Below are 18,024 nucleotides of genomic sequence, written 5' to 3' on the forward strand. Positions count from 1 at the left end.
AGTATGTTTATAATGTATACATGGGCTTCATAGAAAGTGTTACCACAAATGCATTACAAACAAAAAGACAAGGGCACACATGGTGAATTAGGAAAGCTATGTAGCTTTCCTGTAGCTGTCTACACTACAGTACTCTATATCCACTATAGATATCCAATAGATGGCACTGTAGCTCAATTTTCAGTGGAATCAGATGACTACATTCAGAAAGCACCAGTTCTCATCAGCTTCCTCTCAAAACACTGTTTAATACACATAGATTGAGGCAGCCAAGAACCATCCTCTCTCCTTCCATCTCTGCTTTTTTCTCCAGAGAGCTGACATGAGTCGGGAAAACTGGGAACGCTATCGCGGGGGGCAGGCGCTGCAAGAGGTCCTGAACCCCGCATACTGGACAACCCATCAGAGAGAGCACCTGCCACCGGTGGCCGCCTGCTCAGCAGCACCCTGCCCCAGTGGCAGACCCACACAGTGGCACCAGCACAACATTCTCACAGGTAGACCCATACAGCTGGAGGGTTGACTGTACATTAATATGTCTGGTGTAACCTGACATTCAGTGAGGACTAATCTGGATCAGGGCTGAATTTCTCAGCTGCAGGCATTCAATAGGGCCCAAAACCCAAGGGACACTGGATTGATGACACAGGCCCTCACAGATATCACGATTTAGGCCCATGTTATGGTTTAACAACATGACACGTAGCATTCCTATTCTGCTCCCTGGCTCCTCGTCCTCATGTCAATCAAAAAGGGCTTCACACTCGCCAACAGACAACAAGAGACAAGGCAAGATAAACTTAGCTGCTATCAGCAGGCTGTTTTAGTCTGAACACATGTCAAGTGATCATCCCTATTTTGGGGATGTCACTATAGGCTAAAATATTCAAAAGATATTATAAAATAGGGAACCCTGCTTAACTGACCAGAGTCTCCACAGGCTCTGCACTAGCTGAGATTGAAGAAAGTTGAGTATTTGGTATTCAGTAGTTTACAACTTTTGTCACTCTGCACTTTTAATTATTAACTAAAGTTTCAACTGGTGGTCTGTGGACCACTGGTGGTCCGTGAAGGTATTGCATGTGGTCCCTGACCATGCATTTAGTAATGTAGGAAAGTGAAGATTTGTATTATATTTTATTTTATCGACCACTAGTTGAGAAACAGTATGATGTATGATGACGCATAAATGTTGTTGTCAGTTACTTGGAAGTCGGATTTCAAGAACTTCCACAGAAATGGGAATTTCAAGGGAAACTGTAGGCCTACCGGTTTACCTGGTTGAGTCATCATTATTAGGAAATGTGCCCATATCAATTGCGCGTGCTTGCTCATATATGTTGCAATGAATCAGTTAACATGAGTTTAATATGGAAGGTTAAGAGAACAGAATAGGGGCAACCATGGGAAAGGAATGGATCAGTGGTTCTCAATCTTTTCTGAGCTCTGGACCACTACCATATCTCAGTTAAATAATGACTGTTAAGGGCTTTAATTTAATTCACCTCGAATTAACAAATTAAATGAAGGCCTTAACAGTCATTATTTAATTTCAAGCGTTTTCCCCCACACCACGCCCATATCCCCCCTCCCAACACAACAGTGGTCCCCAGGTTGATTCTCAGTCAGGGTGGTGGTCCCTGGTTCATAATCAGTTGAAAACCCATGGCCTACATGTAACAAATTAGGCTATCAATTATGGCCTGATGATTCTGGTTTTACTTGTGGAGCTAGGCTGGCATCTGCACAACTGTCCATATAGATCCAAATTAATCACATGCACAGAATTACTTTAAATGGTTATGAATATCCAGTTATAAATTGGTCATTGTAACCTACCTGGTGTATGTAATTCTATGAGCAACAAAAACACATTTAAAAGAGGATATCTCTGTGTTGGAAATTGGGATAATGCATCTCTCTAATATGCCTAACACCTGTTGAAGTGTTGCTTAATTGTTCAACCACCATCGTTAAGACACTGAATAGATTTTACTGGGTCGTTCACACTCGCTGTGCGTTGATGGCTTGTTAACGACCGTCATTGATTCTAAATAGACCAAGATGTTACTGGATTTGAATCGTACAGAGGGGTCATTGACAGAATCACTTTATTGCCAAATGTATCACAAGGACACACAGGAATTTGTTGTGGTGTAGCACAGCTCAACGGATAGAAAAACAGACAGCACAACAAGACAACATACTCAGGATATGATACAATTCTAAAAACTACAGTGAACATTTCTAAAAGGCCAGATAAAGGCTTAAAACAGCATAAAAAAATAAACTTAAAAAACAGCACAAAATAGAGCTCATGACTTCTTATTAAGAAGAGAAATAGCCCTAGGGAAAAAACTGTTCTGGTGACGAGTAGTCGTGGCCTTAATAGAACGGAAACGCCTTCCAGAGGGGAGTTTTTTTATTAAACTGTTTCCAGGGTGAGAGGGGTCCGAGAAGATCCTCCCTGCTCGCTTTCTGACCCTGGCATTGTACAGTTCACTAACAGAGAGCTGCCTCTGCCCAGTCAGCTTCTCTGCTGTACGCACAATTCTCTGCAGCCTGTTTTTTGCAAGGGCAGACACTGAACCAAACCACACAGAGATGGACGAGGAGAGGATGCTCTCTGTGGTGGCTCTATAAAACTGCGTCAGAACCAGACGAGACACATTGAGTTTCCTCAGCTGCCTGAGGAAGAACATCCCGCTATGGGCCCTTTTAATGATGGAGCAGGTGTTCGTCTCCCATTTCAGTTCATTAGTGATGGTTGTGCCGAGGAACTTAAAGGCTTCCACTTCCTTGACAGTCGTGTTGTTTATTATCAGGGGTGCAAGTGGGGGAGGGTCTCTTCGGAAGTCCACGACCATCTCAACCGTTTTGAGTGGGTTGAGCTCCAGGTTGTGTTCAGAGCACCACACAGCCAGGTCGGTCACTGTCTGTCTATACGCAGACTCATCGTTGCCTTTTATAAGACCTAGCACAGTCGTGTCATCCGCATACTTGATCACCCTGATGGTCGGGTTGGTGGAGATGCAGTCATTGGTGTACAAAAGATATAAAAACGAGGATAGTACACATCCTTGGGGTGCCCCTATGTTGGTGACCCGGGGGTCAGACAGGTGGGAACCTAGCCGCACCTGTTGGGTCCTATTGGTAAGGAAGTCTTTGATCCACCGGCTGATGGAGGGGTCCACACCCAGGGCTAGAAGCTTCTCGCAGAGCCGCTCTGGTAAAACAGAGTTAAAAGCAGAGCTGAAGTCAATGAACAACAGCCTGGCGTAGGTACCGGAGGTGTCCAGGTGGTCCAAAATATGATGGAGGCTCAAGTTGACTGCATCATCCACTGAACGGTTCTGCTGTACTAAAAAGGTAGCCTATATAAAAAACAGACTATTTTATTAATTCAAAATTGCATGACCCTCCCTTGGATTCAAAGTAAAATTAGCTGACCCTCCCTTGTACTAAAATTAGAAAGGCATGACCCTCCCCTATTTTCCTCCAGGGACCCCCTTCTGTAAATTTCGACTGGTCCCTAACCATGAAAAAGCTACTCCTGTGGAAAGGTTATCATATATTTATTTACTCGTATTGACCCTATGAACAATTTAATATAGGTTTGGTTTTGCCCACTCTTTCGATAATCATTGCTCAATTTTGGGGCTCTGGCTCATGGACTAAGAGAGTGTACAATTGGAACCAAATGGACCCGTAAATCATTTGTTCACTCCAAGAGTTCAAACAGTGGATTTTACAGTGGGGTTCCAGATATACTGTATATTTAAAAAACACACACACACACGCACGCACGCACGCACGCACGCACGCACGCACGCACGCACGCACACACACACACACACACACACACACACACACACACACACACACACACACACACACACACACACACACACACACACATATATCAAATGGGGGTCTGTGGCCTAATGCATATCAAACTGGGGGTCCATTATTAAAATGTTTGAGAATCACTGCTGTACAGTGTGTAGAGTGACATCATAGCCTTGACTCAAGGCTATGATGGCAGGAGTGGAAGAAATATACGGTACTCAAGTATAAAAGTATAAGAAATACTTGAGTATAATGTTGGAGGCTGGGTGGATGTAGCTGTTCACACCTTTTCCAAAATGTATAATAACATATTAAATGTCCATGAGAATGCCAAATACTAACATACTCCTACTTTTAACCACTTAAACCCTATAATTAGTAGACCAAAGTCCCTTAGGGCTCTATATCATCAAACCCATAATAGATTTTTCTCTACACCAAATACCTTTGCCAAAAATAGCTTGTAGATCTGCTATTTTCGCCCCCCCCAATAGGGCCACTAGGGTTCATGTGTTTAGTGGATGTGTGTGTGTGTGTTGTGTGCTACAGGTGAGCAGAAGACCCATGCAGCTGGTCCACAGGATCCAAGGAGGCAGTCGGGGGACAGGGTGCTGTGGGCCGCACGACGCAGGGAGACTGACTGCTGTGCTCTCAGACTGTACTAGCTAGCTACACAACATACAGTAGTCAATTACAATCACGTCATCTACAGTACATACCATAAACCAGTGGTTCTCAAACTTTCTCATCTCAAGGACCCCCAAATTGATATGTATTTGGGGGTCCCCCCCATCTGAAAATATTTCCAAATTATTTCAAGATTGTTCTGAAAATAGCTAATCTAAAAGCTCACGTGTTGCATCATGACGTAGTGTGAGCTTGTAGATGCCGATCATGTACTGTATATAGGGTTAAAGTGGTTAAACTGATTTTTATGCCATATTAACTAATTTAGCTGGGGACCCCTCAAGGACCACTGGGGATATCCACACTTTGAGAACCACTGCCATAAACGGCTAAACAGAATGGACGTAAACAACTTAAGCCCTATATACACTTCGTCGTATGAAGAACTGCAAAAACGCTGAGCTTGTTGATCTGCTAGATATTTTTGAAAAAAATGTTTAAAATGTTCAACTATGATGACATGCCCAAAATAGGGCCGCCAGGTTGAAAATAGTTATAAGGTGGAGCTGTCTGGCAGATCACAGCAGTGTACAGGGAATGCATGGCATGTTACCAGACAACTCTCATTGACTGCATCAAATAAATCTGGGGAGGTGCCCTGCAGGCAAGTGGTTGGTCAGTCATGTGTGCTATGAACCTTGTTGGAGATATGAGCTTCATACTTGACATAACTCAGACTGAGTGCAAGAGATTCTAGAGCTCTCAAGTATGGGAAACAAAATGTTCCTATATTTTACATGTGCATGGCTGAGCAGTCAGTCACACAGGCTCAGAAAGATATCATGTGCCCTAAGGAGCTAAATTACAACATTCTTCAAGTTTGTCCTAGAACCACCTTTGCTGGAAGCGTCGACAAAAGTGAGACTTTCTGGGCCTGGCTCATGACTCAGCATTGCCTGACTTGATCAGTTGTGTGCCATCGCACAATGAAAAAAGCTAATCTACAAGCTCACAGACTGACTATTTATAGCTGAGGCTTTATGCCTGAGGTATACTTGGATCGGCCATTATCGATACGACCCCCCGTATAACCAAGTATGAATGAAGCCTTATTCGAACGATAAATTATAAAAGACATAACCACAGGAGTCTTGCTCTAAGAAAATAAAAACACCCAAAGCTGTGCAACTTAATTTAAATCAGACTTTTATTTGTTCTTTTTACAGATCTCCATCAGGGAGGGGGGGGGGGGGGGGGACAACAACAGGTGAAATTCAGGACAGGGGTCAAACAGCAGACTAAAGAGGGGACAGAATAAAAAGACATCACATAGATGGAGACAGCAGGGTATAGACAGATATAAGGGACAGGCCTATTTACAGACAGGCACCCCAGACGATAAACAAAAAGTGTATTGTGGGGGTAGGAGCGAGAGCTACGGGGATCGGCGATGCTCAGCCTAGCAGCAGCGGGCTTGCTTCTAAGAGACGGCTCTGTTCTCTTTCCAAACGTGTACACACACACACACACACACACACACACACAGCACAGCGTACACTGTCAAAATCCTCAGTGTTAATTTAACCCAGAGAGTATACAAATAGAAACCAGATGTACCCGTTTAAGTATCTGGTTCGTGATCCTCAGAGTTAAATTAAAAGGATTTTCCTGTGTATAACTCCAGTTTCATTCAGTACTCTATTTAAATACATCTAAAGCAAAAAGTAGTGACTAACCGAAAAAAGGTAAACAACTTCTTATTCTGTGGCATACTGCCTGTGAGCGATCTACGTGTGGCTGAAAGAATTGATGCTACAATGCCAGAGAAAAACAAACACTCAGTAGTCACCGATTCTGTGAAAAATAAATAGGGAATGGCTTTAAAAAGCTTTACTGGCATCTTAAATAATTTTCATTAAACTAAGAGAAACAATAGGAAATCCCAAGTGTGTTTGTGTGTATTATGGTGATGAACATTTCAGTGCACAGAACATGTTTAACCACTTAAGCCCTATTACATACTTATTCTCAGCTCACGATGAGCTTGCACATCTGCTATTTTAGCTATTTTTTGGAGAAGTGGTTAATGAACATGACTTAATGACCTGGTGAGGAAAAGCAACAATCAGAATCCATGTGGTGACCGCATGCATTTAAATGAATAACAAAAACGAGAACACATTTAAAAAACAAATAATCCCGCCATTGACTGGGCCTGAAATGTCAAAGGGGCGGTCGGGAGGGAAGGAGAGATGCCACGTTCTTCCACGTGTGAAATTGGTCTTCACTCTCTGACAGAGAGAGAGAGATTGAGGGAGCAGGGTGCTTTTTTTCTTTTCTTCCCTCTCTCTCTCTTCTCATTTGCTCTACTAGTTTCTTCTCTTGTAAATAGATTTCCATCTTCGACTTTGTTTCGCAGTCCGTCTTTTAGAGATTCCCCCCTCGCCACAAAGTAAAATCCCCAGTGTTATTTAATTTAGAGTGTGCAAATGGAACCAAATGGACCTGTATGGGTCCATTTGGTTGCACGCTCTCCGAGTTAAATTAACATTGAGGAATGTACTGTGCAGTGCTTTCCATTCCTACTCATTCTTCTTCTCCTTCTGTTTCAGCAGTTTGTTGATCTCCCTCTTCGCCATACCGGCGTATTTGGTGATGATGCCATGCTGGTTGAGGCCAGGAAGCAGCAGCAGGAAGCTCACTGCAGGGGGCAGGAAAAGAAACGGGAAAAAAAGGAAATGGGTTGGTTTCAAAAGTGTTGATTAACTCCTGACCATGTACAAATATAACCAGATGTTCCTGTACCTTTGGTTACATTAATGTATATTCTCAAAGAGTTACAAATGGATAGATTAAGGGGAAATGTTACATTTTTCAACCCACATCCCATTGTTCTTACATGAGAAGATCAATAATATAGCATGGCAAAACAAATACCCCATGTTCTGTGCATTTTCCTCAAAATGTTTACATTGCCAAACGATGCAGTGTTTGGAAACGTATGGAAAAGTTTACCTTTAACAATGAGTATTGCACTGTGCATAATGGCGGAAATGTCTTTAATTGGTAAACCTAAGCTTAACAGAAGAATACATTGGGAATTAATTACAAATTAAAAACTTTAGGCCAGTTAGTGGAATGACTCGAGTCTAAGGGTGGGAATTCAGACCGATGCGAAATTCCTCCGCAACGTTCTAATGCTTAATTTATGCTCCATCATACGATGGTGTTGCGCTCAGAAAGGAGCAGATCTACTACTCAACGCGTCACATTGTGAGCTTGTAGATCAGCTATTTTCAGTACAGATGGATCATACAATGACATTTTAAAAAATTGAGCTTAAAATGGGTTAATCTCGACCATTTCATAACATCTCTTCACTCCTGGAGGCCAAAACAGAAATACATGAAGTCACATTTCACTGAATGCTTCAGGTTATCGCCATAATTTGTACTGTCATCCATTGCTGTGGGGAAGGGGTGATGTGAGAGATGGGAACAGACATGTCAGCCTCTCCCCGTCGACAACTCGTCTTCCCAGAACGCTGATTACTAACACACTCCCTAAGGGATAATTATACATCTATAGGACTGATACGGTCTCTGTGCGTGAAACATTTTGGCAGTTTATCCAAGTATGGTTCTACTGCAATTCATTGTTCAAGCCCCAATGTATAGGACAAAAACATTACTTTCATACCATCTGCGAAGATCATTTTGGCAACGGTTTCTCACTCGCAAACAAGATGCCCCAGCTTACAGATATAATAAACATTGCTATCAAGTTACAGATCCTTTTAATAAAATGTAATTTAAATTAGATCACAAAGCCACTCGAAGGTTGCTCCTGGGTCAGACGCAGCCCGTGGGGCCGCCAATTTTGCCAGCCTCCTCTAGGGCCACAACAGGCGTGCGTTTCTAAACAGGAAGCTGGTGTTTAGACAAACACCCACCACTTCCCGTTTCCTAGCATCTTATCATAGAAATGTCGTTTGATCTTCACTATACGATGGCCTGAGGCAAGCGGAGGATAGACAAGTACCACTATGTTTCCCTAAAACCATTGGTTAACAAAATGATGAAAATAATAAAATAGTGGCAGTGTGTGTTTTGTACTCACCAATCAGGTAGAAGAGGAACAGGTTGTGGACCTGCTGTCCAATCCAGGCCACTGCCAGCAGACTGCTGATCACCGAGGCAAAGTACTGCAGGACAGAACAGGGAGGGACCCCAAGAGACGGCACTGATAAGGACCTTCACAGTACAAACTGTTCCACACTGCAGTAAAACCGGCGGTGTTCTTTCAACTCCGAAGAGTGCACAAATGCAACCAAGTGGAACCACGGCGGGTCCATTTGGTTAAATGTATGCACTCTTCTGAGTTACATCAACACGGAGGATTTTATTGTGCACTTCTTTTTCCACAGGCTGCATTTACATCCAGGTAGCAGTGCTCATGCTCAAATGGTCTCAAAGGGGGCCATTTGCTCCATTTAAAAGCTGTTCCTTATGTCTTTGTCACAGCTTCACAGGCCTACTTTTGGGTCATCGTGACCCACTGGCTGAGAAATGCTGTGCATGGGGGGTGCCTTTGTATGAAGCTCATTAACACACGTGTCAAATATCCCCTTGATACAACTAAACTAAAGCTGCAGTCCGCTACTTTTATGTCCTACCCAGGATCCAGACAGGGGTCTACCTCTCTCATGCAAGAGCAACTCCCACTTTTTCCAGGAGATATTGGGCTTATGAACTTTAGGCAGTACTACATGTCAACCAGTAAGGTAGGTAATCCTACTCCCAATGGAAGAGCAAGGACACCGCCTCCAACCACTTAAGACTTTATTCATTAAAATAAGTTCCAGATTGCAGCTTTAAACCTTACATGAGCGGAGTCCATGCATGTGTCCTTGTCAAATGTCTGACAAAGCCCTCATTGACCGTGCTAATTGATTCTGTGCGTGTCTAACATCATTAAAGACGGCAAGCGCCTTCATGTGCCGTTAGGCGGCACAAAGCCAAGTTTATGGCCTACTAAGTGGGGCAGCGGATGAGCGGAATCATATCAGCTGACTGGGGACACATTTATCTGTAGCCTAGAGAAAGACTGCATTTATAAAAAGGCACCAATACCAGATGAAGCATTCAACTCTCCTCATGACACGGATATAATGAGCGGCCGCTGGCGGCACTAATTTACCTCAAGATGCAGTGTGCATTGTTTATTTTTGGCAGTAGTGTAAAGGTGATGTGGATAGATAGATACAATATTAAAAATAGAATACCATCTTAGGTTTCTCCTCCTTGAGGGTAAAAAGACGTGTCCACCATCCAAGCACACGGCGCTGGGTCTTCACGAGGTTGCCACAGATCTCATGGAAGCGTTGCTGTTGCTCTGTGGTCCTGGACGGGAAGGAGGAGAGAAAGATCATAACAATTGGTGCATTGATTGAACCGGGAGCACAAAGAACAGCAAGCAAGCTGGAAAGCAAGAAACTCCACATAAAGCTTAAGGGATTTTTAATGTTGCGCCCAAACAAACCAGCTTTGCCCAGTTAACGGTATACTGTCTGCTCTCATGCTTGGCACAGAGTTTTCTGTAGGAAATGGGCATTAGTCATCTTTTGTGTTGAAAAACTTCAAACTGCCACGGTGACTCATGATGAATAAGCAAACCGGTTGTGCATGATGTGAGCACGTCGACACAGGAGCCAAGATGATTAGATATTTCATTGTCCTTAAAGAGGAACATCATTCTCACCATCTGTACAGTGCACTTGCCTCATTTAGGACATGATTACCATACACATTGTGCTATATAGTGCTGACGGGGAGTAAAGAAAACCATTTCAGAGGCATGCGGGGGGCCGGGGGGGGGTATCTTTCAGAATGTGCTGTTCTCTTCTGCTTAACCATCACCCCTATTTCAAGCCATGGGACCTGTTCCCATTAGCGGTCCTGAAAGGACATCAAGACCAGTTACCCAAATAGCCACACACACCAATGTGGGGACTGCTTTGACTTTCCTCCCATCTGCTATCGCTGGCCTTGTGAGGATCCAGGTTAAGCGAGTAACCAGCCAGCCATGATGGCCCTGCACCTTTCTGCAGGACACATCTGCGTTGCGAGCAGACTGCATGGATCAATAGCCACACCCTTCCCGGCTCAACTAAGAATAGACTTGCCGCGTTCAAATGCCAGGTGCAATCTTAGCACATAACAGGCAGGAGGACATCCACCGAGAGCTCTTTTCCCCGCTTTTAAACAAAGTTCGTGGAGCCGACGTCTTCCCATGCCATGACAGAGCAATATTTATATAAATCCTGACCACCATCATCAACCATTTACAACACTGCAGCATTTTCTGTCAAGCCACTCCCGCTGCCATTTGCAAAACGGTATTCTTGCAGGGAAAGCCAAATGTATGGAAGGTGCTGCGAACAGGACAAAGAAAAAAGAAAAAGCAGATGAGTCACGCTCTGCTGATGTAAGGTTACACAGTCAGCACTAAAGGGTGTCACAGTCAGTGCCAGACACCCAACACGCAGCACCTGGAGACTGTCACTCAATCCTGCCCTGAATGTCTTGAGAGACATTCTACAAGAGGAGGCAACACGAGAGCTGCCTGGAACACCTTATGGCTGTGTAGTGTGTACACCAACTGGACGCGTAGGGCTGGCCCAGAGTTTCAACTTTTAGAAGTCGTCAGAAATATTGATTAACAAATATATGATAAATCGGGCAGATAGTTGCATTTTGTACCATATTGGGATCGGTGACATGATCCCTGTCCAACTATGGTATTGTTACTAAATCCTGATAGAACATATCTCATCGAGACACATTGTGAGCTTATAGATATGCCATTTTTGAAAATTATTGAAAATGTTTGCTTATAATGACAAGCCAAAAATAGGGACGCCATGTTGAAAGTGGTTAAAAATCAGGAGACATCGGTAACATAATTCCCAACAAATAATGACCGATAAATCTGGACAGACCGATGGGTTGGGCTCTAGACTCGACAGCGATTCCATTCTTTATTTAGGAGACAGCCTCTCACCACTTGTTGGAGCCGAAGACCCGTGGGGCAAGCGTGGGCACCAGGTAGTCAGCCAGACACAGCAGCATGACTGTGCAGGAGAGGCCAGTCAGCACAGAGGGATCCAGGTAGTAAATCATCCTGTCGGGCGAGAGAGAGACACGTTTAACAATACAGTATGTGATTCAACCTTTTTCTATCTCAATATGCATTAGGCCACAGACCCCCCCAATGAATACACATTTTATCGCTGGGACCCCCGTGTTAATTTAACTTCTTTTGATTCCTAACCATCAATCATTTAGCTGGGGACCACCTGGAACACCCGCTCAAGGACCTGGGCCCCACAATGAGAACCAGTGCAGTATATCAAAGCCAGTTACAGAGCTTTGATCACATTTCAGCTCAGATTTCCAAAATTGAAATGAAGAGTTATGCATGCTGTAAATGAAACCAGTAATGATGCCCAATCAGTTTCTAAGAATACACTAGAGCAAGGAATCGTTGTGTAGAACTTGTAACAAAGTTTGGGACGCCAGGACACATTATAGATAAAGGCTGGCACTTGCACAAGAGTATTTTGACTTGAGACAATGTACAATGATGACATTATCTTCCCAAAGAGCTCAGGGCACTTTTTCACTGCACACAGCTCAACTCCACTCTACTGGCTTTGGTACAACATTACTTTCTTTTCCACTTCAGATATGTAGCCAACCCTCTGCGTAGGAGGGTGCAAAGAACAATGCCGTTTTGCCAGGAAACAAACTCTATTGCACCTGTATAATCCAACAAAAACAGCTTCTGATATAATTTTAAGCCAGAAACAGACCATTCAATTGTTCATTATTGATTCATTACACATACACTGGCTGGTTTAAAAGTTTGGCAACAGTATTCCGGAGCTTCCATGCAGTATACAGTAGTACGTTGTGACACAATGACAATAGCGAGGATTCTCTCTGACCAAGAAGTACCAACTTGCCAAATGTAAAACCGAAAAATGTTCTTTTTTGAAAAAAGAAAGGTGAATTGAGTCAAGCCGAGCGGGTAACATGCAGTGGAAAATCTCCTCACAATTTTCAGAGGGTATTTATTGACTAGCCCGGCCCTGGCCAAGACACAAAAAGCGCTGACCAACACTTTCTGTATGAATATCACAAATGAAAATGTCCCACCATCAACGACAGAAATGGTACAGACGCCACTTAAAGGGATAGTTCACCCCCAAAATGACTTTTTTTCAATCGATTAGTCACCCCATGGAGACTTGAATTCATATATTTGTTTTGGTTTTTGTCGCATTCCTAAGCCAATAATTGACCAGCAGCGGTTCCGGTAGGAGACACAAAGAGTCTCCTTCAAGAACCGCTGCCTACAGGTCCGCTGGTCATCAAATTATCAGCTTAGGAATGCGACAAAAACAAAAGAAATATCCATGAATTCAAGTTTTCAAGGGGTGACTAATCGATAGAAGAAACATTATTTTTGGGGTGAAACATCCCATTAACACGTGTTACTGTTGACCCACGTTTTCTAAATATTTTCCTTGCAAAGCTTAACTCATTTATGGAATGTTAATCATCTTTAAGCTACAGGCCAAAAAAAACCTTACAGGTGTAAGCATGTAGAAAAATGGCATCATATTTTCAATCATTTGGAGATTAATCTAAACATCTTGTCATCAGTCTTTAAATAGAGTCAGTTATATCATCACTTTGATCATTATAGTCACTTTCAGTGTTGATGTGATAACTTTTATCATCTATCTACTGTGTTCAGTGCACTACATGCAGACCCACCTGACCACATGGCAGCTGATGAGGGCTATGCCAAATATGTGCCTAGTGATCTGGGTTGTCAGACTGTAAAACATGGGCCCCCTAAGCAAAACAAGTTGCCTGCATTTACTGTTAACTTGGCACCAGTGTAGGCTCCTCCCCTCTGTGTGTCCCCAGGCAACAAATAAAGCATCCATCCATCATCCACGTTTAAAAACAAACAGAAAGAAAACAAAAAAAACAGACACTCACATGAAGAGCAGAGTGGTGGCACCCATCAACGCCCCAGGGAACCAGGGCCTCTCCCAGCGCAGCACCTGGTCCCCGGCCAGGATCACCTCTCCCCAACCCTGCAGCTGCTCTTCCAGCTGGGCCGTTTCCTGTGCCTGGAAACCAAAAACACACGCACAGGAAAAACTCATGAGAGGCAGGTGGACAGGGCTGCACTCCTCTTCAACCCCATTTAGACAGGGAACGCATCTGTGTCATTTTAGATGACTTTGGCTAATCAATAATAGCAGATATACGATCTGCCATTTTTTTTTAATCGTGAAAATGTGTTCAAATCTTTGAATATATGTTTTTAAAGCAAACATTTGTAACTCAAATCTTTGCTTCTGTGAGTCCCTGGAACAAAATATTTTACAAATGTTCGCTTTCATTTTTTCTTTATAGCAGAACTCTTGTATATCTGCCATTTTTGAATAGCCATAGAAATGACACGTGCTGCTTCCCGGTCTTAATGGGTTAAGAGAATCATCTACGGCAGCCTTGTTAACTACATCTGATAAAAAAAAGACGCATGACAAAACCATGTTGTGCATGCAAATAATTGCGCCTCAGCCTAGATGAGAGAAGCTCAGGTGTGCAGTACGACGGCTTTGTGTAGGCCAGTGGTTATCAAAGTGGGGTCCGGGCCGGGGACCCCCAGGGGCCCTTGGGGGGTGCATTAAATGTGCTAATATAGCATCATAATCAGTTTAACCACTACATACCTCTGCTATTTGAGAATAGTCAATCTACAAGTCGATCTGCAAAGCATTCCAAAAAATCTAAAGTAAAAAGAAATCTTGAAACATTGCACCTCATCTAACTTTTCAGATGGGGGCAAATATTAATTTGGGGGTCCCTGTCCAGGCAGTATCCCTGACATGAAAAGATTTGAGATCCACTGATGTAGACCAACAGAAACGACTTGTGAACCAGCAGAACAGGACAGTATTATTTGCAAGAGTTGAAGGGTGAGAGTGATGTCACCATTTCATTCTGTTCTCTGCAACAATGTGACCTTTTTACACTCTCCTACTTAACGTCTTGGAGGATTTATCTGTGCAGTGAGTCTGCAGACCTGCCATGTGAATTCTTTTTAATACCTGCCAAGTTTGTTCTGCCCCATGTGATTTTTTGCACCATAATGTCTAATCATGCACACACCTGATACTATGTGGACCTACCAATGTGTTACCACTTTGGCACCTTATGCTAAGCTCATGTACATACTGCCATTTCCTGGTCTTAGGCTATGTGTATGTAGACATCTTGATCTTTTTGTGTTCTGTTACAGTGGGTCTCAACCTGCGGGTCAGGACCCCCAAGGGGGGGGTCCCACATGATTTTAGGGGGTCCCCATATGACAGTGAAGTGACAATTTAAGAACTTTTAAAACCTTTTTAATAACAAAAAAAAGTTAGCAACAAACTACTATAAAAACTGGTCAAACATTGGCCAAATAATATATGAAAAGGGAAGAAATTTGATAAACTCCTACAATTCCAAGTGATTCTCAGGGTGGGGGTCCCCAGTTCAAATATGATTATTATGGGGGTGGGGGGGGGGGCACGGCCTGAAACGATTGAGAACCACTGTTCTATTAGACATGCTTATTTAATTTGTCCATTTTCTCTCCCTGTCCAACTCGCCCCCCCCCCCAGTCTTCTCCCCTTCTGGAAAACATCAACAATGATGGAGCTTACGAATTTATTTCAACCACCACTTCTTTACACCTGTTAAACCAGTGATGCGACAATAAAGTGGATTCTGAATATAATAAAATTAATCATAACATTCTAATAAAAATCAAATGCAATACCTAGAACATCAACAGTATAGCAGAAGGCTAATGTGATCTGCATACCCAGGGTCAGTTTGAACCCAACAAGGATCAGGCTGAATACTAACGAGGGAGCGATCAGCTACATACATTAGCCCGCGCTAGAATGAATAGATCGCACCAATAGGGTGTCGCTAGCCGAAAAGACTGACAAGCCAACAACGCGTCGCCAGCTACAAGCCAACAACGCGTCGCATGGCTTGTAGATCAGTTATTTTCGGCAAGCAACAGCGCGTACTACAGGGTATAAAGGAGCCTTTAATCCTCATTAGGGCCAGTGTTGCCATGTCGGGAAACAGAAATAGCAGATATACAAGCTCGCGACGCGTTGTGAGCTTGTAGATCGGCTATTTTCAAATAGCCTATAGCATATCGGTTTAAAAGGCGCTCATTTGGCCCAGTGGCTTCTTTTGGGCTTGATTTCCTAGACACAGTTGTTTATTTCTCTCAAAAAACATGGCAACACTGATTAGGGCCGAGGACGAGCCAGAGAGCTAACATGCTAACGTTAAAGTTCACCTGTTTGCTAGCAAGAGAAATACATACTCACAAGTAGATTGGCGCTTTTGTTGTCCACCATAACTGTCTCGGCCATGATTAGAACGCTGTGTGTTGTCTGTATCTATTCAGAATGATGAATGTTGTCTGTTAGTATTATTTAAAATAAGAAACGGCCCAGAGCACAGCAGCAGCCACACACCTCCTTCTTCCTTCCTTCCTTCGGCGTCACTAACGGTCGGGCCGAGTGGGTTTTTTTATCTCGAAATTTGCGTCAAAACTGTCAGACGGAATTCTGGGAAGTGTAGTTCCCAGCAGCTCCCCTCCGTGACGCTAAACAGTGCATTACGGGAAGTGTAGTTCCCAGCTCCCCTCTGTGACTCCACTAAACAGTGAACCAGCTGCTTTCATTCATATTAGGACCGATAAGGCACTAGCAGTGGTGTAAAGTAACTAAGTACATTTACTCTGAAGTAAAATTATTTATTTAGGTATTTGTACTTTACTGGAGTATTTCCAATTTGCAGTATTATATTATACAACATACATTAACCACCTTAGGCCTATTTTAGACATAGGCTATAGCCTATGTATGCGTTATGTGCTTGCATATCGGCTATTTTCAAATATAGCAGCTACAAAAACATTGATAGTAAACAGTGAAATCCTCTGCTCTTCATAGACTGGATGAATGAGGACACCTGGTGGTTGTTTCTAGTTACTGCATTATGTCACAAAAGGATGGTTGATTCTATGATGGTAACACTGTACTGACATGACACATTCATACACTGTCATAAACAATTCACAGAGGGGATTGTGTGCACATCTTGTACCTGTATTTAGGCCAGGTACTGGACATCAAGGCAAGAATCATGGAGAAGAGGTTAAAACATCTGCACACTGGTTTAAAGCTCCCAAAACGTATTTTATTTAAATGTGCAACGTTTCAACCTTATAGGTCGGGCAAATGTCATTTTGCCAAATGAAGACCTATAAGGTTGAAACGTTGCGGCATTAAATAAAATACGTCTTGGGAGCTTTAAACCAGTGTGTGGCTGTTTTACCCTCTTCACCTGTCATAAACATGACATAGCAGGTTTAATTATCAAGCTGTCATAACAAAGACTTCACAAACAATATCAACTTTGCATTTAAAGTGACATAAATGACTGAATGACACTTAATGACATTTAAATTCATAAAGCAGTAAAATCCTGAATTTTAATTTATCCATTTTGAACTCAGAATGTACAAAAGGCTACATTTGTACCAAGGATTTTACTGTGTAGTCAGTTTATAGCAATGGTTCTTAAACATTTTCAGGTCAAGGACCCCCAAATTGGCATTAGGCCAGACTCTGAAAAGATTTCAAACTGTTTTGAAACTGCTACATTTTCCTGGGGACCCCTGGAACCCCGGAAAGACCTGTGGGTGTCCCAGGACCCCACTTTGAGAATCACTGATTTAAAGAGTCCCTCTCCATAAAGCCAACAATGTGATGTCATCATGCTCTTAATCTGATCAACGACAACCAATTTGTCCCCTAATGTAAATTAGTTTGAGAGGCAGAGCAGACTTAATTTAATAGTCATACACACATTGCGCACAAACACAATTTACCAAAGGGCTTCATCTATATGTACAGCTTAATAGCCTTCGCTGCTGTGGGTACAAATTGTGGGTGCAATGGTGGAATGAACTTCCCACTGATGTCAGGACAGAGTCACTCCCCATCTTTCGCCGCAGGCTGAAAACCCACCTCTTCAGGAAACACTACCCTTCCTCTTTGCCTGGCCTACTTGTTGTTAACTAGTTGTACAAACTCTTGTTTTATTGTTGTATTGTTTTATTGGATCTTGTTTAGTCGATACACTTATTTGTTTTAGCTCTTGCTCATTTGATTTTGCTATTTTGTCTCATCTGTTTAAGAAGGTAGGTAGCTGATATATTGCACTTTTACCTTAGCGCTAGGTATACTCTTGGTTGCTTGTTTTTGCAGAAAATGCACTTAAGACTTCTGGTGATTAGTAGTTTCGTTCCCTACCTATGTTGAATGCACTTATTGTAAGTCGCTTTGGATAAAAGCGTCTGCTAAATGACTGTAATGTAATGTAA

General features: G+C 42.9%; 1 protein-coding gene and 1 long non-coding RNA gene across 2 annotated transcripts in view; one reads left to right on the plus strand and one right to left on the minus strand.

Moving 5' to 3' along the window:
• Positions 1-14,665, plus strand: part of LOC311054970 — a 91,770-nt gene extending 77,105 nt beyond the window's left edge. Inside the window, exons 2-3 of the long non-coding RNA XR_014601743.1 lie at positions 14,458-14,550; positions 14,645-14,665. This is a non-coding gene — a long non-coding RNA (uncharacterized lncRNA). The remainder of the gene's footprint in view (positions 1-14,457; positions 14,551-14,644) is intronic.
• Positions 5,666-16,136, minus strand: arl6ip1 (ARL6 interacting reticulophagy regulator 1). Its single transcript, XM_084071016.1, has 6 exons — positions 15,959-16,136; positions 13,551-13,684; positions 11,539-11,658; positions 9,761-9,878; positions 8,596-8,680; positions 5,666-7,177 (listed from the first exon to the last, which is right to left on the minus strand). Exons 1-6 carry the CDS (start codon positions 16,001-16,003, stop codon positions 7,059-7,061), a joined length of 621 nt encoding a protein of 206 aa, XP_083927142.1. The 5' UTR covers positions 16,004-16,136; the 3' UTR covers positions 5,666-7,058.
• Between the last annotated feature and the right edge of the window lie 1,888 nt (positions 16,137-18,024).

Source organism: Gymnoscopelus microlampas, assembly GCF_963454915.1.
Source record: "Gymnoscopelus microlampas genome assembly, chromosome: 11".
Lineage (NCBI taxonomy): Eukaryota > Metazoa > Chordata > Actinopteri > Myctophiformes > Myctophidae > Gymnoscopelus > Gymnoscopelus microlampas.